The 27,222-nt window shown below is 37.5% G+C and overlaps 1 protein-coding gene across 1 annotated transcript; it reads left to right on the forward strand.

Annotated features, from left to right (window-relative positions):
* The first annotated feature begins 61 nt into the window (after window positions 1-61).
* On the forward strand, window positions 62-26,987 carry LOC141577252 (uncharacterized). The gene is made up of 11 exons (XM_074361412.1): window positions 62-117; window positions 3,798-5,876; window positions 7,352-7,837; window positions 7,943-8,024; window positions 9,325-9,390; window positions 10,196-10,259; window positions 11,600-11,667; window positions 13,630-13,761; window positions 15,104-15,211; window positions 17,094-17,208; window positions 19,879-26,987. The coding sequence occupies exons 1-3, from the start codon at window positions 62-64 to the stop codon at window positions 7,419-7,421; spliced, it is 2,205 nt and encodes a 734-aa protein (XP_074217513.1). The 3' UTR covers window positions 7,422-7,837; window positions 7,943-8,024; window positions 9,325-9,390; window positions 10,196-10,259; window positions 11,600-11,667; window positions 13,630-13,761; window positions 15,104-15,211; window positions 17,094-17,208; window positions 19,879-26,987.
* The last annotated feature ends 235 nt before the right edge of the window (window positions 26,988-27,222 follow it).

The raw sequence follows: 27,222 nt of genomic DNA on the forward strand, positions 1-27,222 counted from the left end.
GAAGGAGTGAGATGAGTTTGCAAAATGTGTTAGAGACACCCTTTCTGGCACTAAAGCAGAGATGTCAGGTGGAAAGCTGAGTATAGGTCAAACTTCAGAGGAGGTGATCAGATTGAAGTTAGAGGTATAATGAGAGATATCTTGGGCTGCAATTATAAGTCATAAAAACAGGTTCCCCAAAGAGTGTCTAGAGAAGATACTTCCAGTATAGATTCAATAGTAAGGTTTGAGAAGAGGAATAAAATCTGGGAGCATGCACTAGGAAATGGAGATACAGAAAAAATAGAACAAAGCTTTGACTTCTAGGCGATTAAAGTCAAGCTGAAGAGATATACAAGTATCTGAATAGTTATATGATAAAGGTATGTACTAGCTACTAATGGAGCACAATGGAGGAAACATTTAATTCTACTGAGGGTAATTCAGAGGAGTTACAGAAGGATAATATGGAGCAATTCTGAAAAATCTTCAAAATAAATAACAAGCTAATAGGACACAGGGAAGAACATTCTGAGCAAAGGATTTGAGATTAAAAAATTCAAAGCATTTGAACAATTGTAAATAGTTCAGCTTAATTACACGGTTATAGCTTGTTTCACAATTCAAGATTTAGGTTAACCTTCACTGATGTACCTTTCCACCTGCATTTTACATTCCTGTAGTAATTAACAAATCATATTGCTTTTGCCCTCTCATTGTCTCCATTAATATTTTCTCTCCTGGCTTGTCTTTAATCTGCACACTAAAAAGAGGAGCGTAATTCCTTTTTATAAGCAAATGCTCATGCAGTTCTATGCAAAGAGCAGATGGCCTACAAATGTATCATTTTCTAAACAACTGTATTCTTGTCCCTTTGTCCTTGGTGGAGATGGAGGTAAAACTTTTAATTAGTGTGAAAACCAAAATAACTGCATCCAGAATATTACAACATATCATTCTATCCTATGTGTGATGCCCTGATGTAAATAAAACAATTCAGTGATCTGAAATTAACCTGTAATTAAAGTGTTGAGAATCAATCAGTACAATTTAAGTTTCATTAAATTCAAACACACTCAAAATTGAATCAATTTATTAAGCTTACTTATTTCCCAGCCCCCAACAGACACAATAATACCAACATGTAACAAGTTCACATATAAACAGCTTCACTATTCCACTTACAGAAGTGAGACTACAACTTCCCAAGTAGAATAAGGTACACTCTAAATGCAAATTAAAAGCAAGACAAGACACTCTAAATTGGAGATCTGCTTGCTGTTGGTGAGAATGCCTTGAAGTATTGTTTTTGATCTATATGCAAAAGTATAGGGACACACACTTGTCAAAAGAGAATACAAAGTTCAATCTAACTGATCCATATTGTGCAGATTTTCCCTTCATTCAGTGCAAATTTAAAATGTATAAATTATTTTGATCAGAATTCAGCAATAAAATCTTAACTCTAAAACAGAAACAACAGAAGTGTCTTGTTCACACAATGCCTGTGTGTCTTTGAAAAAAGAAAACTACCTGGAAGCAATCGTCTCTGTACCTCTCTGCCAATTTTGATTAACAGATTCCCTCTTCTTGACTTGGAGCAACTCTCTTAGAATCATAAATTGTGAAAATGAATTGCACATTAAAGGTTCTGGCACCCGAGGACCTTGAGTTTTCCAAATTATGTTTTTCAAGACATTTAACTAAATGCAACTATTGTGTAAGGAGACGGTAGTTGTCAATATGAACACTTCAATAGAGTAGAAGTAGTCATGTTGAATTTTTTGCATTCAATTATTCATTCTATTTTATGTGATAACACATAATCTATGAATTATTTGTTAAATATCACAATTAAATTTGTCAGTTTTTTTTTTTGGTAAAACCACTACCAAAAACAGCAATGACTAAACATGCTTTTATAAGGATCAATCAACCAATGCAGTTTAACACATGATCCATTAGAACCTCTCTTTTCAAAGCCTGGAGTTCTTTGACAGGTGGAAAAAATGTACATACTGTATACATTACAGAAGAGATCTTACAAAATTCTATCAATAAATATCCACAAAACTATTGCATGTCACTGCTAAAATTCAGTTTCACTATTCTGTTGAAAAAATTCCATTGGTTACATATCTCATTTAAGTGTTGGAAAGAATACTCCATGACTTCTAAGAAATGATGGACAATCTGAATTAAATAGCTAACTAACTTAAAATCAAAACTATAAGTTACATATTTGATAAAAGTAATATATATGTGTGCTTATCACACTAATATAATGTAGAATAAGATGGCTATAATTGTGGGAGACTAGATCTACAGAGGTAGTAAAATGGTCCTGCTAGCTAGTAAATCTGATTATTAAAATCAGGAAGGAATAAGAAGAAAGTAGGGAAGAGAGGGAGAGAGGAAGATGAGAGGGAGTGAAAGAGAAAAAGGAGGGAAGGAAGGAAGGAAGGATTTGTAGTCAAACTGTTACATATCAGGCCCTAAAATAAATTCTTTCCTTAATTCCATGAATTCACTTATTATACAATATTAACAAATTACTTAAAGAATGAATCAAAACCATATAAGATATTATTTCTCATGTAATGGAAAAAATAATACGATGAAGCAAATTAAATCTAATAGTGTTAAAATATTCAAAGACTTTCTAATGATAAAAACTTTAAATATAAAGTATTCTACTTCAAAAATGCTTTCAGAGATGTTATCAATGGTGAGAGGATGTATATATCATATATAGTTTTCTGTTTATGAATTTGATTATATTATAGCAATGGAACAGTGTAATATTAAATTTAAAAAATGCATATCAATTGAAGATATAAATTAACCTCAAATTTGGGTTGTAAATAATTTTATATTTAGCTTTCAGTTTTCTTTATGTTTTTATATAATTTTAGGAAAATAATTATCATACATAAATGTACAGATCTGAGTCTTTATCTAATATGTCTCAATCTCAAGAGTTCTAAAACCCCTCAATTTCCTTCTTTCCTTTCTTCTTTTCTCCCTTCTTTCCTATTCCTTTATTGGTAATTTGGGGTATAAAAGTTAATTGTTGGCAATATTTTATCAGAACTTATAATGTGAATGAAGGATGAAAAATATATACATATATACACACACACATATAGTGATGATCCAACTTGGAATAAATATTTCCATATTTCTATGAAAAATTGTGAATGAATTTAACGATAGTATGTTATTCCTTAACATTTTTCATAATATACAGTATATGTACTTACAACTTTATACTGTGAACTTAATTGTTTAATATCTACCTTCATGCATGGAAGAGTTTTTATGTTATTATAAAGCATACTTTAATAATGTGATAAAGGAGAATGACATGGTGTTAAGAAATTATGTTAATGTAATGGGCTTTATGAATTCACAAATTAGCTGAGCACTGAGAGTGATTGGAATTAGATAGGCAAATCTCTTGAGGGGAGTAGGGCATTGATGTGTAAAAGATTATTCCTGAGAGTGAGAATAGCATGTGTATGGCCCTGTAGCATGAGGGAACATAGTAAGTACGAGGATTGTAAGAAGTGTATCTATGGTAATGATCATGAAGGTGAACAAGGAGTGATTTGAGGCAACTAACAAGGGTAAGGCCAAATATATAACAGTCAGCATATTACAGCAGGCTGTCCGGCCAGCCGGCCCTCCGCCCGCGCCGCGGGGTGGGCAAGCGCCCCGCGGGGGTCTCGGGCTCCCAGCCCACTGCCCCGCCTCCCCGCCACCCGCTAGGCGTCGTCCGGGGACGCCCCTCGCCGAGAGAGACCCTCAATCACAAGTCACCCCGCCCTCCCCACCCTCCTCGCCGTGCCACGCAACCCGGCCCCGGAACCGCCCTCCCGATCTCCCTGCAGTACCCCTCGACCCTCGCCGGGAAGAAGTGACTCCAGCAGCCGTGGCGGCTCTTTGGGCCCAAGGGGCGGGCGCGGCAGCCATTGGCAGAGGCCGCTGCCTCCGGCTGTCAATCCCGCGGCCCGGCCCCGCCCCACCGGCGGAGCGTGGCAGGACGCAGGGCCGCGGGGGCTGTCGGGACGGCTCCAAGATGGCCGCGCGCTTGGGGTCCGCACCTGCTGGCGGCCTCGAGCCCCGTTAACTGCCACCGCTGCTGACCGGAGCCGCCAGTCGTCCTGGCGACTCCGTGGGCTGTCCCCGCGGGGCGGGAGGCCGCCATGGCGACCCTGGAAAAGCTGGCGAAGGCCTTCGAGTCCCTCAAGTCCTTCCAGCGGCCGCCGCCTCAGCCCCCTCAGCCGGCACCGCAGCCGCCGCAGCCTCACCCGGTACCGCCGCCGCCGCCGCTTCAGCCCCCTCAGCCGGTACCGCCGCCGCCTCAGCCCCCTCAGCCAGCACCGCAGCCGCCGTCGCCTCAGCCGGCACCGCCGCCGCCGCCGCTTCAGCCCCCTCAGCCGGTACCGCCGCCGCCTCAGCCCCCTCAGCCGGCACCGCAGCCGCCGCCGCTTCAGCCCCCTCAGCCGGTACCGCAGCCACCGCCGCCTCAGCCGGTACCGCCGCCGCCTCAGCCCCCTCAGCTGGCACCGCAGCCGCCGCCGCCTCAGACGGCACCGCAGCCTCAACCGTCGCCGCCGCCGCCTCAGCCCCCTCAGCCGGCACCGCAGCCGCCGCCGCCGCCGCCGCCTCAGCCGGCACCGCAGCCTCAACCACCGCCGCCGCCGCCGCCTCAGCCCCCTCAGCCGGCACCGCAGCCGCCGTCGCCTCAGCCGGCACCGCAGCCGCCGCCGCTTCAGCCCCCTCAGCCCCCTCAGCCGGTACCGCCACCGCCGCCGCCGCCGCCTCAGCCCCCTAAGCCGGCACCGCAGCCGCCGCCGCCGCCGCCTCAGCCGGCACTGCAGCCTCAACCACCACCGCCGCCGCCGCCTCAGCCCCCTCAGCCGGCACCGCAGCCGCCGCCGCCTCAGCCGGTACCGCCGCCGCCTCAGCCCCCTCAGCCGGCACCGCAGCCGCCGCCGCCGCCGCCGCCTCAGCCAGCACCGCAGCCGCCGTCGCCTCAGCCGGCACCGCAGCCGCCGCCGCTTCAGCCCCCTCACCCGGTACCGCCGCCGCTTCAGCCCCCTCAGCCAGCACCGCAGCCGCCGCCGCCGCCGCCTCAGCCGGCACCGCAGCCTCAACCGCCGCCGCCGCCGCCGCCTCAGCCCCCTCAGCCGGCACCGCAGCCTCAACCGCCGCCGCCGCCGCCGCCTCAGCCCCCTCAGCCGGCACCGCAGCCGCCGCCGCCGCCGCCGCCTCAGCCGGCACCGCAGCCTCAACCACCGCCGCCGCCGCCGCCTCAGCCCCCTCAGCCGGCACCGCAGCCGCCGTCGCCTCAGCCGGCACCGCAGCCGCCGCCGCTTCAGCCCCCTCAGCCTGTACCGCCGCCGCCTCAGCCCCCTCAGCCGGTACCGCCGCCGCCGCCGCCGCCGCCTCAGCCCCCTCAGCCGGCACCGCAGCCGCCGCCGCCGCCGCCTCAGCCGGCACCGCAGCCTCAACCACCACCGCCGCCGCCGCCTCAGCCCCCTCAGCCGGCACCACAGCCGCCGCCGCCTCAGCCGGTACCGCCGCCGCCTCAGCCCCCTCAGCCGGCACCGCAGCCGCCGCCGCCTCAGCCCCCTCAGCCGGCACCGCAGCCGCCGCCGCCGCCTCAGCCGGCACCGCAGCCTCAACCACCGCCGCCGCCGCCGCCTCAGCCCCCTCAGCCGGCACCGCAGCCGCCGTCGCCTCAGCCGGCATCGCAGCCGCCGCCGCTTCAGCTCCCTCAGCCGGTACCGCCGCCGCCGCCGCCGCCGCCTCAGCCCCCTCAGCCGGCACCGCAGCCTCAACCGCCACCGCCGCCCGTCCACCGTGGGTCAGGAGCCGCTGCACAGACGGTGAGTCACTGCGGGTCCCTCCCCAGCCCTGCGCGGGTATCCGTCCCTCCCTCGGCCTCCCCCGAAGGCCCCGAGGCGGTCCGGGCCCCAGGCCTCTGCTTTCCCGGCTGCGAAACTCGGGAAGGAACCGGGCTGTGTTGTGATCCGAGGCCGCGCGTCCCGTTCGGCTTCCTCTGGGCCACTCCCCACCCCTCTCCTTCTCCGGGCCAGGTGTAACATTTTGTCTTCCCTTTTCAACTGAGGGTTTAAAACAGTGTTTCAGATAACTGTCAAAACGCTATGCATGCAAAACCCTAGGTTAACTTAAGGGAAGGAGTAGGAGAGAAGAGGGGAAGGAGCGAAGTTCACTGGTCACTTCTGTGGGGGTGGGTTAGATGGTCACAGTGGTGAACGCTTAACTGCTACATGGCCCCGTGCGCTTACCAGCATAGTCGTTACTGTTACTAACCCCGGACAGCACTGGTGTTAAGGAGGCATGACCACGGACCGTGTGCTCATTGAGCTTAATTTTACACAAACTAAGATTTCCACAGAATCAAGACAGGCAGTAAACGCCAGCTGCAGAAGACAGCTTGTGCAGGGTTGGGGAACAGCATGGCATGATCAGAACTTTAGTTTGACTGGCTTGAAATGTAGAGGGAAAGGGAAACTTCACACTGATGAATCAGAGAGGAGATAGCTGTTTTTATTAAACTAAAATGGTTAAATGAGCCTTGTTGGTTAATGATTTGCCTTAGCAATGTGAATTTGGATTCTGCAAGTATTTTATAAGTTCTGTAAGAAGCTTGTTTTAAAATTTCAAAACTCTTAAGATATTAGAAGTTCAGTTTTATTTTATAAGAATTTTTTAAAAAGTGTTTATTTAACTCAATTAGAACTGAGTTCCTTTAACATAGACTTTATTATCTCATGTATTAATACCCTCTAGAGGTACACAATGAAAAATGTGATTTATAAACAGACACATACAGACACAAGGAAAACAGTATGTAGCTTCAGTAACAGTTTAAGAGAAAAGTCAGAAACAAATTTTCCCTGGTCAAAATATCAAAAAAAGCACCTGGGGCTTATATCCTTTAATTGATTTGAGCTCTAAATGGACAAATACACAATTTTTTTTTTTAAATTGCTAAGAACAAGATTCTTTTTCACGTTGAATAATGATTTTGAAGTTTAAATAAGTACCAACAATAGAGTTATGAGGGAGGAAAAATATAAAATACTGATTTTTTTTTTTTTAATCTCACCGTAAGGTGCATTCTTAAACACATAGGAGAGAACTGTCATGATTTGCGCAACTCGCTTGCAAATAGTTCAACAGTATTAACGATTGAATTTAGATGGTGGGCATATGGGAATTTATCATCCTATTAAACAGTTTTTTGTACTTCTGAGACTTAGAATAAAACATTGGAAGGAACCTGTTAGACATAATGCTCTATGTGAAGTAATTTGTTCCCTTTGTGAAATTCTAGGAAGGTTAAAATGCATGTTCATAACATCAAGAAAATCACAAGCATTTACGATGTAATCAGAACTACCTGAGGATCTGTGAAACTTGGTGAGTTGGTGGATTTTTTAAAATGTCTTAAAACATTTTGTTTTTACAAAGATTACAGGAGTAAGAGAAGATAAATTTTAATCAACTCTTAATATTTTTTTCCTGGTTGATGTGATATAATTAAATGTGGGGAAAAAAGGTAAATTCTAAAAGGAGACACTACCTTGATGGTTTTCTATGGAGGAAACTCAAGCAGGAGGAAGTTTAATTTAAAAACATGAATTACTGCTCTTTATAATACATTCTAAGTTGTCATTCTTTTGAATGCCTTCCTTTCCAAACAGGTGTGTTATTCTGGGAGATCATCAGGACTTCTGGGTATTTGGAGGTACTGACCTAACCAGTGGAACTGCTGATTTATAAGAAGTTGTCCAGAATTTTGGAAAACTGATTAGTAGAGGTAAATAATGTTTCCTTGGCAAGTGATGACAGAAAGTGACTTGAGTGAATTTTCCTTTGTTTTTAGGCAGATGTACCTAACCATGTATGTTAACAATGATTACAGGCTGGAGACCGAGAAGAACTACCATTTTTGCCAGCTGGGATGCAGAAAAAATTGGACTTCTGGGTTCCACAAATGGGCTGAGGTAACTAAGACAGAAAACGTATCTTCTTGGTCAACATGTATCTCAGGGTAATCACAGATGTGTTCCATTACCTGATATTGTTTTAATTTGGATAAATACTCAAGAAAATTTAAGAAATAGAGTTTGCTTTTGCTTTTACATCAGTTTGGTAAAACAGAACAACCTCTTAATTACTAAGTATAAACCAAGTTTTTCATTATTTTTAAAATATTTTAGTTTCTATTTGTATTTGTTTTGTGATAAGTAAGTAAAATCTGTAAGCTCAGAAAATAGTCAAACCTAGGAAGCTGCTTCTGACAAGTGAATTAGCTTATTGAAAATCTGATATAGATCCTTGGCATTAATTTTCAAGTTTTTACAGTTTTCTTGGATTTCTTCTATCTAGGAAAACAACATGCTCTTTTAAGATGACTATACTCTGATTATAGTCTCTCCTTTATGGATTCCGTACTAAATTGTAACCATAGGTATATTTTACCATTTACAAAAGTGCCTGATTGGGAAGTATAATACAATGATTTTGTAAATTGAATTACTCTAAAATTTCAAGGATTTATTTTTAATTCAATTATGATTAATTTTCATTTGTCACTGGCTCTTAATGCTTTATTTTAAAGTGTCTTTCATAGGCCCCCTTCTTTCATCTTCTTCCCTTAAGCTCTCTGTCCAGTAACTCTAAGTTCTTACATGTTCATGGTAGGCTTGTGTGTTTTTTTTAAAGGCAGGTGCACCAAAAAGCACTTTCCTGTGACTATCCTCTGTTTTGTTCATCATTTATGAGTCCAAATTTTATAGAATTGATTTGAAGAATGTCATATGTTTCTTATCATTGTGTCTGGTTTTTAAAATGCTTTCCTTCTGACTCATTTCTGCATACTTTAAAATAATAATATGAATCAAATAAGTATGGGAATAAAATCACAGTTACTTGTATCACATTTGATTCCATGTATATTGCAAAGTCTTATTATTATGTTGGTGTTATGAACATGCATTTCATAATACACTTATTTACATGAATCAGATCTTATTCATTAAGGTCATTTACTTTTAGCAATATGTAATTTCTTGTGAATACATGTATATAGAAATACATGTGTCTTTTTATAATTTATGCAGCTTAGAATACAGATAAAATAAACCCAAGATACAAGATAATATGCCTTACATTAATTTAAATTCATGTGAGTTAAAAGACAATTTGAATATTGTTTCCCATTTTCTACTAGCTTCTTGATCATATTCAGCAGCACATTTACCTTTACATATATTTAAGGAATCTTTTTTATTTCTACTGTAGCTCTGTCATAATGGAAACTCTGCAGCAGAATCAGCTGTCATCTATCCCGTGTGGCCAAGTGCAGAGGTGAGAATTCTCATTTGTGGGATGACCACTCACAGCTTTAAATGTTTTTACTGTAACTGCTCTTATAAGGTAGCAAGCTAGAGAGAGAGAGAGAGAGAAACAGAGAGAAGAAAAGAGTTCTCTCTGCATATTCCCATGTGTGTGATGGCATTAGTCTTCTTCTGCTGTATTTTTCTAGAATGTGTGTGCGTGTGTGCATGTATGTGTGAGAGAGAAATGTCTTGTCTTTGTCCTAATAGCCACTCTTCTCTCCCTCTAGTTTTTTCTCTATCCTCCCCTCCTTTCTTTTTCTTTTTCATCAATATCTTCTCTTTCAGAAAATTCTTGATAAATAAAATTTCCAACTTCCTCACTTTTAATATGGTAAAGTTACTTGGATCCCCAACGTCAAGGGATCTCATACTTTAATGTCTGTAAGGATTGCCAGGGACACCTTTTAAAAGTACAGATTTCCAGGCCTTACTTTGAGCAGTTCTCTTCCAGTAGATCCAGGGTGAGGCTGAGCATCTCTGAGCCTTCCCCCTTCATATTATGGTGCAGGGGATCAGGGGCAGCTTTCCTCTGGGTCTCCGTGCTGTTGCTATGAAAAGTGGCTACAGCATCACTAATATTTTTCTTTCTTGTTTTAATTGCATTAATATTATCAAGCAGTTAATAGCATTTTCTTAAAATTATGGTCAAAGGCATAGGCATTTGATTTATAATGGTATCTGCAAACCACTCTTTTACTGAATTAATTTGTTTTGCTTGTATTTCCACAATTGTAAATGCCGTGAGTTAAGTGACTGCTTTGCTTCAACTACAGGAGAATGTGAAAACACTCCAGGAGAGAGAGGTTGCATATATCAATGCAGACTCATACACAGAAGGTAAATTTTATTTCAGATTGTCATTAAATAGTATACCAGTATTTAAGTCTGTCAACTCCAACTCATAAACTAGGATTATCCTCTTTCTATGAGATGCCTCAATAATACCTCCATTTCTCCATTTTACCAGAGAGAACATTATTATGATTCAAATGAATCAATATGATTCATAACTAAGCTATTGATCCTAATTTCTTTAGTATATTTACCATTGGCCTATCTTGGATTACTACTTAAAACTTTAGTACTTTTGACATTCTTCCTGTGGAGCTATTTTTAAAAGTTGGGCTAAAGTATTTCATACAGAAATAGTTCCTGTATGTATTGGAACAACTCTGAAATAAGCACCCACTACAGACTTTCTTTTGACCCTGACATGTGGCATGTGCATCTGTAGGCTTTCATCGTGTTATGGTTATTTCTAGGTAAGTGTCACAGGACACATGTTAGTTACTGACACGCTCTAGTCTAACGTCTTGATATTGAATTGAATGAATGAATAAAAACGTGAACATTATGGCCTTACCACTTCCTTTGCCAAAGACCCCTAGGTACTGCTGCCATAATGAGCAATGGCCCTTACTGTTACTGCAGGAGCTGCAGCCTTAGCAGCAGAGTCTGCCTCTGCAGTCTCCTATCCTGAGTGTGTGCTGCAGCCTCTCTGGCTCCTGAAGAGTTATTTCCACCTTGTGTTTTAGTTTTAGCCAGACTGTCTGTCTGTCTATTTATCTACCTACCTATCTATCTATTCTAAAATTTTATTTATTTGTTTTTACTGAAGTACATTTGATTTGTAATATTAGTTTCAGGTGTACAGTGAAGTTACACAGTTATATACATATACATATACATATACATACACATATACATTGTTTTTAGATTCTTTTCCATTATAGGTTATTATAAGATACTGAATATAATTCCCTGTGCTATACAGTAGGTCCTTGTTGTTTATCTGTTTCATATATAATAGTGTATATCTGTTAGTCCTGAACTCCTAACATCTCTCTTCCCTTCCCCCTTTCCCCTTGGGTAACCATAGTTTCTTTTCTATGTCGTGAATGTATTTCTGGTTTGTAAATAAGTTCATTTGTATCATTTTTTTGTTTGTTTACATTCCACATATAAGTGATATAATTTGATATTTGCCTTTCTCTATCTGACATACTTCACTGAATATGATAATCTGTAGGGTCCACCCTATTTTTAATTCTCCAGGAATGATGCCTTCAATTTGAAATATGTTATATCTTGTTTATAATTAGAAAATAAAGTTAGAATTAAATACAGGTTTGAAGTCCATTTGGAGGTATTAAAATACTCTCTATTTTATTTTGCAGGCAATTATACTCTCAGAGTTGACTGTACACCCCTTCTTTTCCAGTTGGTATATAAACTGACAAAAGAGGTATGTAAGTAGATCTGTCATAATGTTTTTTGATGAGTGGATAAATCAATAACTTTTGTTTTCTAAATTACTAATATTTAAACTGGTGACAGACATAGCTGATTTGTATAAATAACAAATCAGAATGAGCTTTAATACACTACTTATGTGACATAACTATGAGAACAGTAGTGCTAGTCTCTGTTCTAATAATAGTTCCTAATAATTGTATACATTTGTTAAAATGTGCAGGGTCTATTGTTTCATGGGGCAGAGTCTCTTTGATATAACAGAAAGAATACTGAGCTGGGATGGGGAAGCCTTGGCTGTGAAGATTGCCTTGGCTATTCATTCATTCATTCATTCATTCATTCAGCAAGTATTTATTGTGTGGTTACTATGTATCAGGTCCTATGAAATGAATTCTAGCAGCTACAGTGATAAAGCACAAGGTTTCTGAATCCAAATACTTTATAATCTAGAGAGGCCACAGACCTGTAAATGAGGACTCATACTTCACTTGAATATTGGATACTATATACAGTGGAGGACAGTTGTGGAAGAGAGAAGTTAAAACCCTGGGGTAGCTGGTGAGGTTGGAAAGCACTAGAAGGTGTTCACAGAAGGATTAGTGGTTAGGCTGTAAAATGGAAGGATGTGAAAGTGGGGAGAAGGTTTCTCCTCAGAAGACACAGGACCTAATAAAGACATGGATGTGTGAAAGAACATTTCCCGACCTCTGGGTAATGCAATATAACCTAAATGTAAGGTGTTGGTGAAAAAGCTGGCAAGAAACGGGGCCTGACCCATAGGCCTAAGTGTTCATAAATCTGGTGATGGAGAAATTAAAGAATCTTTAACAAGTTGTATATTATCATTTTTATTCATTAGAAAAATTACTCTGTATCAGTGCATTGAATAGGTTAAGCTGTAGTAAGTCTAAAAGCAAAATGGAAATAATTCCACATAATTATTTAGCGCACAGGAATTTATAAATACTAGTTATTGATGTAAAAAGTACTCTGAAAATGCTAATGCACTCTGAATCTCTAAAAATTATGTGATCTACTCATTGAGTATATGTGTGCTTCATTTAAATAACCCCCCATTATAGAATTTAACTGTAAAAATATTTCTTTCAAGTAGGTATCACTTAGATGACAGTGGGAAGTAGATGTCACATCTCTGTGGTCCTGTTTCCCAATCGCCCTTCATCTTGCCCTGTCCTTTTCACTGTTAGTGTCTTTAACATCTCATCCTCCCAAGTGAGCATCCTCCCATGCCCATCACAACTCCCACCATACTGGGAAGCTTAGGTCCTTGATCCTTTTATTGAAATGTCCCATAAAAACATCTTATCTAAAAGCACGCTGTAAAGACAGCCCTTGTTGGGGAATCCTTCTCAGGAGATACATTTACACTCTGTCCTACAGAGGAGGCTCCTGCCTTTATAGGAGGGGTAGTAAGAATTTTAGGGCCAAGAAGGAGAAGCTTAGGTCTATCCCCTTTGTAAATTTATTTAATAAGTATTAAAAGTGTAAATGGTTACCATAGTGACAGGATAACTCAAACATAGATCCTGCTATTAGTGTGTTACCTGTGTAGCCAGGAGAGACTATGATCAGGAATTTTCAAATCCAAGATAGAGATTAAAATCACCAAAGTGAATACAGATAAAAATGTGGGAAGCAAAAAATAAATATCTTAGTTTATTATTTTACATGTTGGAATTAAACAGCCTGCTTAATGGGAAATTGCAAGTTTTTTTTCCCATTTTAAAGCCTCTTTTATGTTAATTTGAATTTAATTTTCATGCCACTTTATATACAATATATTTGTCTTTCAGAGTTTTTGTTTTAGGTAGTTTTTTAACAGTTTAACTGGGAAATTAAAATGTATCTTTAGAACTTACATTATCAGGATGAACTAATTAATTGTCCAGAAGAGAAGAGTGAGATTTTATAATCTTGTTTGATTTGTTAGTGGAAGAATCAGACATCATTCATCTGGAGAAATGCTATTGGTTGCTGAGGGCTCAATCCTGAACTGGATGACTTGATTTAGAGACATTTGGCCCATTGGCTTCACCACCAATTTGTCCATCTCTGAGTGAAGGTGGGAATCCTATTTTCTACAAATGTTCTTTGCTAAAAACGTGAGCCTTGTTCCACCTTTGGAGCCTTGTGTAAGTCGGTTTACCTTTCTGCACCTGAATATTCTCATATATAAAATCGGTTTGACCAAGAAAATCATTATGAAACTGTGCTCCAGTGCGGTGCCTGAGCATCTGGTGCAAGGTCAGGGTGGTGGACACTGAATAGGCAAAGCTCTAGCTTCCACACATGACCCCACCTCTTCCTCAGCTGAGTAATGTCTATTGTATTTCTTTTATATAGAAGAAGGTTCCACTGCTGTATCCTTCCCCCACCCTTAAAAAATTAAGAAACCACTGGACTAGACCATCTCTAAGGTCCCCACTTAGCTCTAAACTTTTCACTACTATATATATATATATATTAAATGAGGTTTACAAGGAGTAGTTGTGGCTGATAATCACAAAAACTGTATTTGAAATCTGAAAGCTTGGGTTCTGCTTCTGATTCAGACCTTTTTAAAAAAAACTTCTTACTTTCAGCAAGTCATTTAACTACTTCTTAGCTTCAATTTTCTGCTCTTTGAGGGCACAGAATTAGATTCTTGAAATAGTCTGTATTCTTCAGGTTTCTAGTGTGTTTTAGAAATACTTGTTAGGGGAGCTAGAACAGACAGGGCTTCCACTTCAGCAGTGCAGTTATGTTTTTACCTTTTTAGAATTAGAGATTGAGAAATCATTTCATTTGAAAACAAAATGATTCCATTTATTTTTTATGAAAAGTTTAAAATCCACAGGATTAGATTATAAATTGCCCTTTATTTCTGAAATTTAATATATTTATGTATACAGATTAAGTGGTACAATGAAGACTGCAGTACAGAATTTCTTTCTCTTATAATATAGTGTGTTAGTTTTCTTTGCTTCATGAAGGAGCTGTATGAAGCTTGTTAATAACAACACAGTATATCTTTGATAGAGTTCAACTTTTCTTCTTCTTTTTTCCTTTTTCTTCTTAGTCTTTCCAAATTAGGATAATTGTGGTCTCTGACTTTTTTCCAGTTACATTTTTAAAATATACTTTTATTTTTTACATTCTACAATCACTTTAGACTTTTGGAATTAATATAAGATAGAGACAGGTAGGCAGACAAAACCAAACACTAAATGATAGTATTTTCTTCTAGGAAGTTAAATTTTGGTTATAATTATGCCAGGGGGGAAATAAAAACTTCCTAAGACAGTGGAAACTACTGATAACTTTTAAAAACTAAGTCAGTTTATGCGAGTCATGCCTCCTTTCATAAGCATGTCATTAACAGGAAGTTTGTTGGCTGTGATTTATTCTGTGTTCCTATTTTACAGGTTTATTTAACGCTTTTGGTGAAAATCATGACAGCCACATAGATTTTAAGGAGATATCCTGTGGGTTATCAGCTTGTTGCAGAGGACCTCTGGCTGAAAGACAGAAATGTAAGTGTGTTAAACATCACAAAATTTGGAAGCTATACAGAGAAAAAAATTAGCATCCATTCATGTAAAAAATCATCTGATTAAAGCTTGAATTTTCATCCCTTTGGCAAATAGCAGTCTCTTGCTGAGGTTTTACTGAGGTCAGTGTAAAGGTTCAATCATCTGTTCTTTTTTACTGTGGAGTAATTTAAGATCTTTGTTATTAATAATGGTTGATTTTCCAGATGAATGTACAATTCATGGTAAATGAACTACATCATTCATGATGTGTTTGAAAATGTTAAGCATATAGAAAATATTTTCTGGTAGTCTATATAGAAAATTTGTCTTGCTTAACTTGAATTCCAACTTATTTTCTAGCACTGTGTATATTGATATTTTATTACCAAAATTAAATTTATGATAAAACAATTTTATTAAATACTAAATTTATCTTTTAAACCTAGCTAAAATATTATAGCGTAATTTATAAGCATATTACATTAATAAATCTTAACCATATTTGGTTAGGAAAATGCAGCAGTTTACATTTAATTGGAACCTAATTCTTATATATTCACTAGGGTCATTATCTCTGCATATTTCTAAAATACAGCTTCACAAATACTGCGTATTTTGGGTATGATACTTATTAGTTCAATATTCTTTAGTAATGTTGTACTGTGATGTACTCAGTTAATTTAATAGCATAATTAATACATAATTATTACACACACGGGTGTGTGAAGTAGATAATTATTTAATCTTAAAAATTTAGATTTCTTTTATCTTCCCTGATAGTATACCATTACTCTAACCTGGCTTTGTGATAGATTATTTGTTCACATTAAAGTTCTGGTATTAAAGAGGCTGAAGTCTTTGTTTCTCAATTGAGGTTAATTATTGTCTTAAATTTTTTTAATTTATTTTTTGCCAGTGGACTAGTGGAAGTTAACCAACTAGACTAACTAGCAACTTTGCTGATATTGATGTTAATTAGCAAAGTGCTGATATTTCGGATTTTTAGCTTGTTGTATATAAACTTCATTGAAGATTTGAAATTGTTCTTAGGCAAAAATATTGGGTGCACATTAATTATATTGGAGAGGCAAAATCTTTATACAGTCATCTCTCATTATCTGCTGAGGATTGGTTCTGAGACCCCCTCAGATACCAAATCCATGGATGCTCAAGTCCTTATGTAAAATGGCATAGTATTTGCATATAACTTATGAACATCATCCTGTATACTTTAAATCATCTCTAGGTTACTTGTAATACCTAATATAATGTAATTATTTGTAAATACAATGTAAATGATATGTAAATAGTTGTCAGTGCATAGCAAATTCAAGTTTTGCTTTTGAGAACTTTCTGGGAAAGTTATATATATATATTTTATATATATATATACATATTTTTTTGATCTATTGTTTATACCTGTGAATGCAGAACCAATGGATACAGGGGGCTTACTGTACCAGCTTTTTGTTGATTCTTAATGTAGATGGAATATTTTCAGCATTGTAAGAATCAACTCTGAAGTGATCAGTTTTAAATATTAGAAATTAATTTAAAAGGTTGAATTACCTTCTCAAAATCTGTGAGATATTGTATAGTAACTTGGCCCTTTTTCAGTTTGCAAGAAATTTAACTTCAGATTTAGGTGAAGGATAGAGTTCTCTAAGCGGGCTAATGATATAAGGAGAGAGACTTGTGAAGTGTACAGGAATTCCTACAAGTTCAAAGGACTTTAAGGACACAGTGTCCTCCAAATAAGAACTTAGTCCAGAATGTAGTTGTTTGAGGAACTAAGTAATTTTACTAGGGCAGCTTGTAATAAAATGTATTATACTTCAGAATATGAAAGTAATTTCTCTCCATAAGAGTTTCTTTTCTTTAGTTTGCTTCAAGGTATTTGATGTTGACGGTGACGGAGTTCTTTCTAGGGTTGAACTGAGAGACACGTGGTTGCACATTTAGAGGTCTGGAAGGACAACTGCACCGATGATATCCTGGTAAAGTCTGATTGCATACATCTTCTTGCATGTAAACTTCCAACAGGAACATAGAGTGAAGAATTTTTTAAAAGAGGTTGAGAAAAAGATTTCTTACTACTTCTAGGTTCTATATTATGCTACTCAAAATATTCATAGCCAAAGATGCAAAATTGGGAAGAGAATTTGCCTTAGAAAATTTAATAAACTGAATGTATTATGTAAAAAAAATTGAAACCACTGGAAAATTGTCATAAATTTTTAAGGTAAACAAGCAATCTATTTCTGTAATTAAAAAAAAAAAAAAAAAAGAAAAACCTTGACCGAAAATACTTTATACTTCAGCTACTGGCTAATAAAAATGATACCTTCTCCTTCCTAACTACTGATTTGGGTTTCTGGTTTTAAAGGAATTACACGTGGATGTATCCAACATTGTAGAAGACACATAGAATGCGCATGATACCACAAAGTTGAGTCTAGCAGAGACTAATTTATTCTTTTCTAAAAATACATTATATTCTGAATTGCTATACATACCTTACGTATACATACTTGAATCTCTTCTACATCATCCCTGCTAAATGCTTATTTGGACCTGTCGTTACAATACCTCCAAGTTGTCCCTAAGGAAAGCCCATTCCACCTTTAAACAACTCCATTAAGTGTTATTTACATAAAAAAATTATATTTTATAAGCTAGGCATTTTATAAAAATTAAGTAGAGACAGCTCTTGCCATCTGTAGTTTATAATCTTTACTTCTCCCATTTTAATACATTATGGTAAGACAAAACTTATATTGAGCAAAAGAAGCCACAGAATAAAAGAACACATTGTACAATTCAATTTATATGAAGTTCTAGAACAGAGACAGAACTAATGTTAATAAGTGTTACAATAGTGATTTTGGAGATGGGTGATTTAACTGGGAAGGACCATAGGATATCTGGGATGATGGAAATTATTTTTTATCTCAATCTGGGTGGTGTATATTGTTTAAAAAAAAATTTTTTTTCAATAATATTGGTGAGGGTCTGTCCTAAGTTCTTTAATAGCAGCCAGAATAATTGTATAATAGCAGAAACGAGCATGTACTTTACAAAGAATAAAGCCTTGAATTTTTTTAGTTTCACAACATTTATTAAAGATATTATAATAGGTTTGCCTTAATGTCTATGTATCCCTGTGAAACTGAAGATAATCCATATATGTGAGACACATATGAGCTAATTTGACCCTTTCTATTCAAATGTTGACATGTACCAAGTAGCAGATGGTAGGATGTAGACCATAGTGCTCTTATACAGGCTTAGAAAAATAAGTAACATTTTTTTTAATCACAAATCCAGAAGAAATCATCATAGTCTTATTAACTGACACTCAATAGAAATAAATAATAGAAATGAATTTTTCAGGGCTTGATCTTTGGCAATTCAGATAACCATCTTCATTTACTTTTCTGCCCAAAACTAAGGTAGCCATTTCTATTTGGTATATATGAAAACCGAAACATAGGAAAGTTTCTTTTAGGAAATACCTTATGTAGAGATACAATTTCCATCGCCTTTTTTCTGGGTGTTTGATAAGTATGGAGGTTATCATTGCTGTCTATTTTTGTGTAAGACCGAGTTTCTTCTTATGACTGTACTTTTGAACATTAAAAAAAAAGATCATTTAGCTGCTCCATCTCCGTGTAACCATAATAATGAAATGGTAAAAATTTAGAATAGAATTTGGACCTTTCAACCAAACCTATTACCCATATTCACTGGTGACTAGACTGTGACAATATTACCCATTATTTTGTACCATTACATTGGTATTAATATACTTTAATGGAAGTTGCATCATGAAAGCCAATAAGTACCATCACAGTGCTTTAAAATCTTTTCTTATAATAAATGGTATTATATATTGAATGAATACATGAATATCATTAATAAATAATATTAAGTATCATTAAATAATAAATCATTAAATAATAAAAATATAATTAAGTAATAAAAGCTAAGAACATTATTATTCATCTAGGACTGTTAAGGTGATTGTTCAAAAGATGAAGTAAGAGGCATTTGGTTATATTTTTGCCTCCCAAGAAATACTGTCTACTGTATATAAATGTAATTTTTGGTACACTTTGACACGAAAAAAAAAATACTGCTTTACTCAACTTGTGAAAGTAATGTTAAATTTTATTTTGAGGGAATGTTAATATAGATACTCATTTATTATATATATTTAGTTCTTTTAAATCTCTTAAGAAGTCTAATAATGCCAGATGTTTTAAAGAAGATCTTAGAAAATTGTTAGGGTCAAAGGGCATAATCCAGAGAGTTTGGAAAAATGCTTTCAAAGTTAGTAAATAATCCTTTTTCTCTACCCAGAACCTTTTGTGGGTTCTGTTAGTAAACTTCACCTTGAACCAGAAGATACTGTGAGTTATTTCCCAGGTCTTACTGGAGGAAGATTTTTGGTGATAAATTGCCCACGTTATGACTCATTACTTCAGAGTTTGGTTATTTTTGAACTTATTTTTGCTGGCCTACTTTTAGATGAACACATAGCATCTACACTAAATCATTAGTTTTCTTTCAGGCAAATGACCATTGCAAGTTTAATAAAACAGTTTATTCAAATAATATAAGAAAATGAAGATTTAAGATGTTCTTAAATATTGTTTCTCTTTCAGAATGGCCATCTTAACTCTAGAAGAATATCAGATCTGGAGTGTGAAAAATGTTCTTGCCAATGAGTTTTTGAATCTACTTTTCCAGGTATGTTTAAGGTAAATGACAGAGACCGAGGGCAGTGGTACCAGTAGTTCTACATCTTTTCCATTATGTAGTAGTTAGACAACTAGACTACAAAACCATATATTGTCAAAAGAACTGCATTAACCTGTACACCACCTGCAGATGGTAAGTTAGAGCGTGAGTGCTTCTCAGAGTCACAATGTGCATGATAGGAAAGTAGAGTAAAGCTGATAATGTTTATCTTAATAACTCATGATAGAGCAGATTATAAACACATAGAAAAGAATTTAAAATGTAAAACCCATTATAATTTGCTATTTTTCTTTACTTTTTTTTTTTTTTTAAGACCCTTCCTAACAAGTAACACAGTGTGGACAGAGACATAGATCATAAATTGGGAGCTGTAAATTTTTCACAAAGTATACAATCTTTCCAGTTAGGAGGTTATTTTAGATGCAAAGCTGTTTCTTAATTTTCTTTTTTTTCTTTCTTTCTTTCTTTTTTTTTCTTTTTTTTAATTTAATTCTTTAGAAGGCCCAAAAAAGATTGAAGGAGAAAGGAGGAAAGAAAAGCTGTCAGGGGTGAACATGAAATCATAAAACTTGCCAGATTTTAACTATTTTCCCAGTTAAAGTAGTTCTCTTTGCTCCAATTTAAAGAAACAACTTATAGTTTCCCATTTGTCATAGTTCTTCATAAATATATGTTGATTTAATAGTATTTTACAGGGTGTGAGTAGGGACAGACTGGAAGTTCAAGATTTGTAAATACTGACAGTATATATAGAATAGAAACAAGTTTATACTGCATAGCACAGGGAAATATATTCAAGATTTTGTAGTAGCTCATGGTGAAAAAATATGAAAACAAATATACGTATATTCATAAAGGACTGAAAAATTGTGCTGTACACCGGAAATTGACACAACAATGTAAACGGACTATAACTCAGTAAAAAAATAAAAATAAAGATAAAACTGTTAGAACACTATAAAAAAAGTAGTATTTTAGATTTTTCTTATTTTATTCTCCTTTTCTTATAAAAGCACCCCTATGAAGATCAATAAGACTTGATATCTTTATATCTATCAAGATCCTCCATTGTAAATACAGAGTAACCTGCCTGTGACACAGCTATGTTAGAATAAATGAAAATTGAACTCTTCCTGACAGCTAATAACTAATGTATATTTAAAGCATATGAAATCTGATAAGCCTATGATACCCATTTAAGTCAATCAGTTGCTCTACTGTCAGTTATCAGCCAGGATCTAAGTTGATGTCTTTATAAAACATAAATACATATAAAAATAATATAAACCTATTGTAAACAGAAATGACTTGCTTAGTAATATGAAAATGGTGCAGCTATTTTAATCTCATTTAAAATGATGTCCTCAATTACTTTAAGTTATCATTAATTATATAAACATTTTGACCACTTAAGTTTGTGTCTGAGTCATCTTGCAGCTCTTACATAGCAAAGCATTTTGAACTTTTATATTGCCTTTCCTATTTTCTCATGCTTATTAGGGACTTGCATAGGCACTATTTTTTCTATGACTCTATAAACAAATGTATGCCTGAGATTTTCTTTTGTGTCTCAGTGTCTCTAGCATTATATTACTGACAGATTTTTTGTTGGTTATCAATCTAATTTTTTTCTTGGTATATATAGTCCTTTCAAATATATATATATATGTAGTCAGTTTACACTGTTGTGTCAATTTCTGGTGTACAGCACAATGCTTCATTCATACATGAACATACATATATTCATTTTCATACTCTTTTTCACCATAAGTTACTACAAAACAGTATTGGATATAGTTCCCTGTGCTATACAGTATGAACTTGTTTATAAATTGGGAGTTTGATTTGCAGGTACTAAATATTAACATTACATTTTATGATGCTCACTTTATCCCATATTCAGACATGCTTTTAAAACTTTATGTTCACTTAATATATAAGTAAGCAGACTTACTCTAAATTGTTTTATTTTCTGTCTGTTTCTAAAATAGAATTAGCTAGTAAATTCAGTGATAAAAGCTTGAATTATACTTTTATTTTATTTGCCAAGATCCCACTCCTGGCTGACCATTTTGGGTATTTAAGTATAAAGTAAGTAAATGTCAGTAGAATTAGGAAACCATTCCTGTGGTAATATTATTTTCAGTCCTTTCAAATAAACTCAGTGCCCAATATTTTGCAGAGGAAGCATTCTAAACATGATCAGGGTCTTCTATCTTGTACGTTAGTCATAAAGTGTCAAATGTTAAACAGTTTGATAAACAGAATAGTGCACCACACTGACCCCTACCTATATCCATGCTCTAATCCTGAAATCTGTGAATATGTTATTTTACATGGCAAAGGGGATTTTGCAGATGTATCAGGTTAAGGACTCTGAGACAGGGAGATTAGCCTGGATTATCTACATGGGCCTAGTCTAACAACAGGAGTCCTTAAAAATTGAAAATCTTTCCCAGCTGTGGTCAGAAAGATATGACTTTGGAAGAGGGATTATAAAGCTGTAAAGCTGTTAGCTTTGAAGATAGAGGAAGGGCCATGGGTAAAGAAGTGTGGGTGAACTCTAGAAGCTGAAAAAGACAAGGAAATTCATTCTTTCTTTGACCTACAGAAGGGCATAGTGCTGCTGACATCTTGATTTTTAGCCAAGTGATACCTGTTCCTGACGACCTACAGAACCATAAAACAATAAGTTTGTGTTGCTTTAAGCTGCAAAATTTGTGATAATTTGTTACAGCAGTGATAAAAATAAGTATAGGGGAGATAATCCAAATTTATGGATTGGAGGGATCAACATTTTAAAGATGTCAGTTCCCCTTCAACTGTTTCAAAGATTTATATATGCACATCAAAATCCCCAAAAGTTAATTGTTGTTACTGTTTTTTTGTAGAACTTGACAAACTGATTCTAAATACATAGAGAAGCGTGAAGAGCCAATAGCCAAGATGATATTAAAGAACAATGTTAAAGGACTTATTATAAAACAATATTAAGTCTATGTGATAACTACCTAAAGTTAGACATATAGACCAATGGAACAGTATTGAATTAAACCCTGTACCATACATGAACAGTAATTTTAGATAGATTATAAATCTAATAAATTTGAAACATAAAGCAAAGCATCTGGGGGAGGGTAAAGCTCAGGTGGAATGTGTGCTTAGCATGCATAAGGTCTTGGGTTCAACTCCCAGTACCTCCATTAAAATAAATAACCTAATCCCCCACCAAAATAAAGCATCTAGAAAATAGTGTAGGAGATATTTTAATGACTTTGAAGTGGCAAAGAGTTCTTAAACAGGACACAGCACTAAACATAAAAGAAGAGTTTTAAGTTGGACTTCAGTAAAATTAAGAATTATTTTTATCAAGAGATACCATTAAGAAAGTGAAAAGCTAAGCCACACGGTGGGAAAATATATTTGCTATACCTATATCCAACAAAAGACTTGTATCTAGGGCATATAAAGAACAAAAACCAGTGGAGAAAAAGGCAGAACCTTAATATTAAAATGTGCAAAAAAATTGAACAGGTGCTTCTCACACACAAAAAAAAATCCACATAAGCTATGAAAAGGGGCTGACCTCTTTAGTAATAATGGAAATACGTACTAAACCCACAATTGGAACACCATTAGACATCCACTAGTATAGTTAGTTGTTAAGTGATACGAAGCATTGGTGAGGGCAACAAGCAATGAGGACTCTTACACATGGCCAGTGGGAATATAAATTCTTACAAATACTTTGGAAATAGGCTTTTTGAATGAAAGTTATATATGTATATGTGTGTGTGTATATGTGTACACACACACACACCCACACCCTATTACCAAGGGTAGGCCATGTGTGTACCCTTCAGAAACTTCTACATCTGAGCACCAAAGGACATCCAGAAAATTCTCATAATCACTATTTGTTATACCCCCAAATAGAAAATGACCCAAACACTTTTCAACAATACATGACCATAAGTGGTGGCACATGCATACAAGTTGTATAATTTAAAGCAATAAAAATAAATATACTAGTTTACAGAAAACACTAGTGGATGAATCTTACATAATTTTGAGTGGAAAGTATGGGACCAAAAATTTCAAAAGCACAAAAGCCAATCCATGGTGGCAGAATTTAGGATGGTGAGTCCATCAAAGGGGTGCCGTAGTATCTGGGAAGAAACCCAAAGTGGAACAGCAATGTTCTGTTTCTTGACTGGATGAAGGTTACATAGATGTATTTACTTTGTGAAAAATCACTGAACTGCATACTTAAGATGTGTTCACATTTAAGCATGTATATTATATTTGCATTTTTTAAAAAAAATGTTTGCTTGCAAAAAAAGATATCCAAAGCCTAAATATTTATTAGTAGGAGGATGGGTAAAACAAATGATAGTATATTCAAATAATGGAATACTATTCAACAATAAAAAAGAATCAACTACTGATACAAGGATGAACCTCAAAAGCCTAATTTATACATCTCATTGTCAGGTAAATTTTAACTCAGAAGGTAAACAAAACTGTAAACAGGAATGTGCCCTGGGGGGAGGGGTGCTTTAGCCTTTGTCTCCTCAGACCTGTGCCATTACTGGCACATCTCGCAAGAAGAGAGGCAGGGCTCAGCCACAGCTACCATCTCCTCCTGTGCATAGTGCCCGGGCGGGGGCAGGGCTGAGGCCTGAATCTGCACGTGGGGGCTCCACAACCTCCTAGGCAGGACTGAGACTTGTTTATAGCCTGAGGCAGGGAGGATCTTTCTACCCTGACACCTCAGAGAACTTGTGCTGCCAAGAGAAACAAGGAGCTCAGATTTGGCACAGAGCGTAGGCGGGGCTGTTCCGCGGTCTTCCCCGAGCCCACCTACAGACCGCCTACCCGAGGCAGAGCAGGCAGCTGCACAGAGCAGCGGAGTGACCAGCACCAGGAGAGGGCACAGCACCTGAACACTGTGCTGGGATGGGGTGTAATCTGCCCACCTGCCTCCCCCTGAGCACAGCATCTGACTGTGGCATCAGGAGGGGGAGTGACCTTCCCGCCCACTGGGTAAGAGCTCAGCTCCTGACCTAGTGTTAGGAGGGGGCACAATCTGCTAGCCAACAGCCACTGAGAGCAGCACAGATGAGGGCGCCAACAGAAGGCCTATGAAACAGCAAGCTGAGTTCGCGAAGCAGGGCGAAGACACAAAGACCTCTCGATCAAATCATTAAGGGCACACCATCTCCAGGTTAAGTAGGTAACTGATACTCCTTAAGCCACGGTGCCAGAGAGATATGAGCAATGTGAAGAAGTAGAGAAACCACTCCCAATTAAAAGATCAAGAGAAATCCCCTGAAAGCATGATCAAGGAAATAGACATTGATGGCCTACTAGATCAAGATTTCAAGAAAAGAGTGATCAAAGTACTGAAGGAACTAAAAGAAATAGGGTTTAGGGATATAAAATATGTCAAAAATGAAATAGAAACTATAGAGAAGAACCAAGTAGAATTAGTAAACTCATTGGCTGAGATGAGAGCTGACCTAAAGGCTGTGCAAAGCAGACTAGAAAATACAGAAGAACAAATATGTGATCTAGAAGACAGGACAACAGGAAGCACCCAATCAGAACAGCTGAGAGAAAAACAAATAAAAAACAATGAAAACAATATATGGGACCTATGGGGTAATATAAAGTGTGCCAATCTATGCATAATAGGAGTTCCAGAAGGGGAAAAAGAACAAAGGGGATTGAAAAGGTATGGGAAGGACTCATGACTGAAAACTTCCCAAACCTAAAGAAGGAATCATATCCAAGCACAGGAGGCTCAGAGGGTCCCAAACAGGAAGAACCCAAACAGACCCTCACCAAGGCACATCCTAATCAAGATAGCCAGAGTCAAGGATAAAGAAATGATCCTAAAGGAAGCAAGAGAAAAACAGAGTGAGTTACAAGGGAACCCCCATAAGGTTTTCAGCTGATTTCTCTACACTGTTTACAACAGCTAAGACATGGAAACAGCCTAAAATGTCCATCAACAGATGACTGGATAAAGATGTGGGATATTTATATGATGGGATACTATTCAGCCACAAAAACTGACAACATAACGCCATTTGCAGAGACATGGATGCTCCTGGAGAATGTTATTCTAGGTGGAGCAGAACAGAAAGAGAAAGAGGAATACCATATGAGATCACTCATGTGTGGAATCTTAAATATATGCAAGATCTTGTGGTAACTCACAGCAAAAAAAAAAAGTGACAATGAATACATGTACGTTCATGTATAACTGAAAAATTGTGCTCTACACTGGAATTTGTCATAACATTGTAAAATGACTATTACTCAATAAAAATGTTTAAAAATAAGTAAAGTAAAATATAACCTTTAAAATACTGTATAATGAGAGGTGTGATGTTCTAGTATCTGTTCTAAGAAGTACGTTAGACACACATAAGAATAGCCAATGGTCAGAAAGATCACATGTTATCAGCTACCACCCCATGCAAATTAATGGCATTTAGTAGATATTCATATATGTGTGTACATATATAAAATGTGTATTAGTATATATGTAAATCAAATAAAATAATTATATTATAATCTAATGTAAAATCATATCAGCAAGCACACTGTGCTGACATAAGTGTCTTGGTGTAAACAGATTACAATTTTTCATTGAGTTGTCATAATGGGATAATATTGTGATCCAAGTGGAAATTGTAAAAAAATGTTATCCAAAAAAAAAAAAATCCTGACTACATGAAAAGATGCACAGTTACTATAAGGGCTCTCCCCTTATTTACTATCAGTGTCAGAAAGTCTCTTGGAATAAGTTAGCAGAATTAAAAACTCTAAAAAGACACAAGAATGCACTCTCTGTTAAAGAAACCAAAAGAAAAAACAAATGAATGGACAATAAAGATCCTACAGATAAAAATACCAATTTTTATGGGAAATAGCCTTAATATAAAAAAATAAGGAGATTATATTCTAATTTCACTTTTTGAATAAAGATATACAAAATTTAGCTGAATACTTTCGTATTTTGCACTTATGAAGAAAAAATGTATTTGCAATGAAAAAGCAGCCATTATCCTGCCTTTTGAGTATTCTAAAGTTTTAGGTTTGAATATATTTCATCTTAAATGGTCTTAAGCACTATGCACTGGTTGGTGTTTTAAAAATACCAGTGTGTGTGGAACTTCTAAAAGTGATTCAAAAAAAATTTATATTTTTGTAATAATTTAGTAATGGCCCGGATA

Source organism: Camelus bactrianus, chromosome 3 (assembly GCF_048773025.1).
Source record: "Camelus bactrianus isolate YW-2024 breed Bactrian camel chromosome 3, ASM4877302v1, whole genome shotgun sequence".
Lineage (NCBI taxonomy): Eukaryota > Metazoa > Chordata > Mammalia > Artiodactyla > Camelidae > Camelus > Camelus bactrianus.

Bases quoted from the DNA above. Each gene is read 5' to 3' on its own strand.
- LOC141577252 (XM_074361412.1), top strand. From the start codon at position 62: ATGTCAGGTGGAAAGCTGAGTATAGGTCAAACTTCAGAGGAGGTGATC. The intron at 118-3,797 runs GTTAGAGGTATA...CTCAATCACAAG, and splicing joins GAGGAGGTGATCAGATTGAA to TCACCCCGCCCTCCCCACCC. The intron at 5,877-7,351 runs GTGAGTCACTGC...GTGAAATTCTAG, and splicing joins CAGGAGCCGCTGCACAGACG to GAAGGTTAAAATGCATGTTC.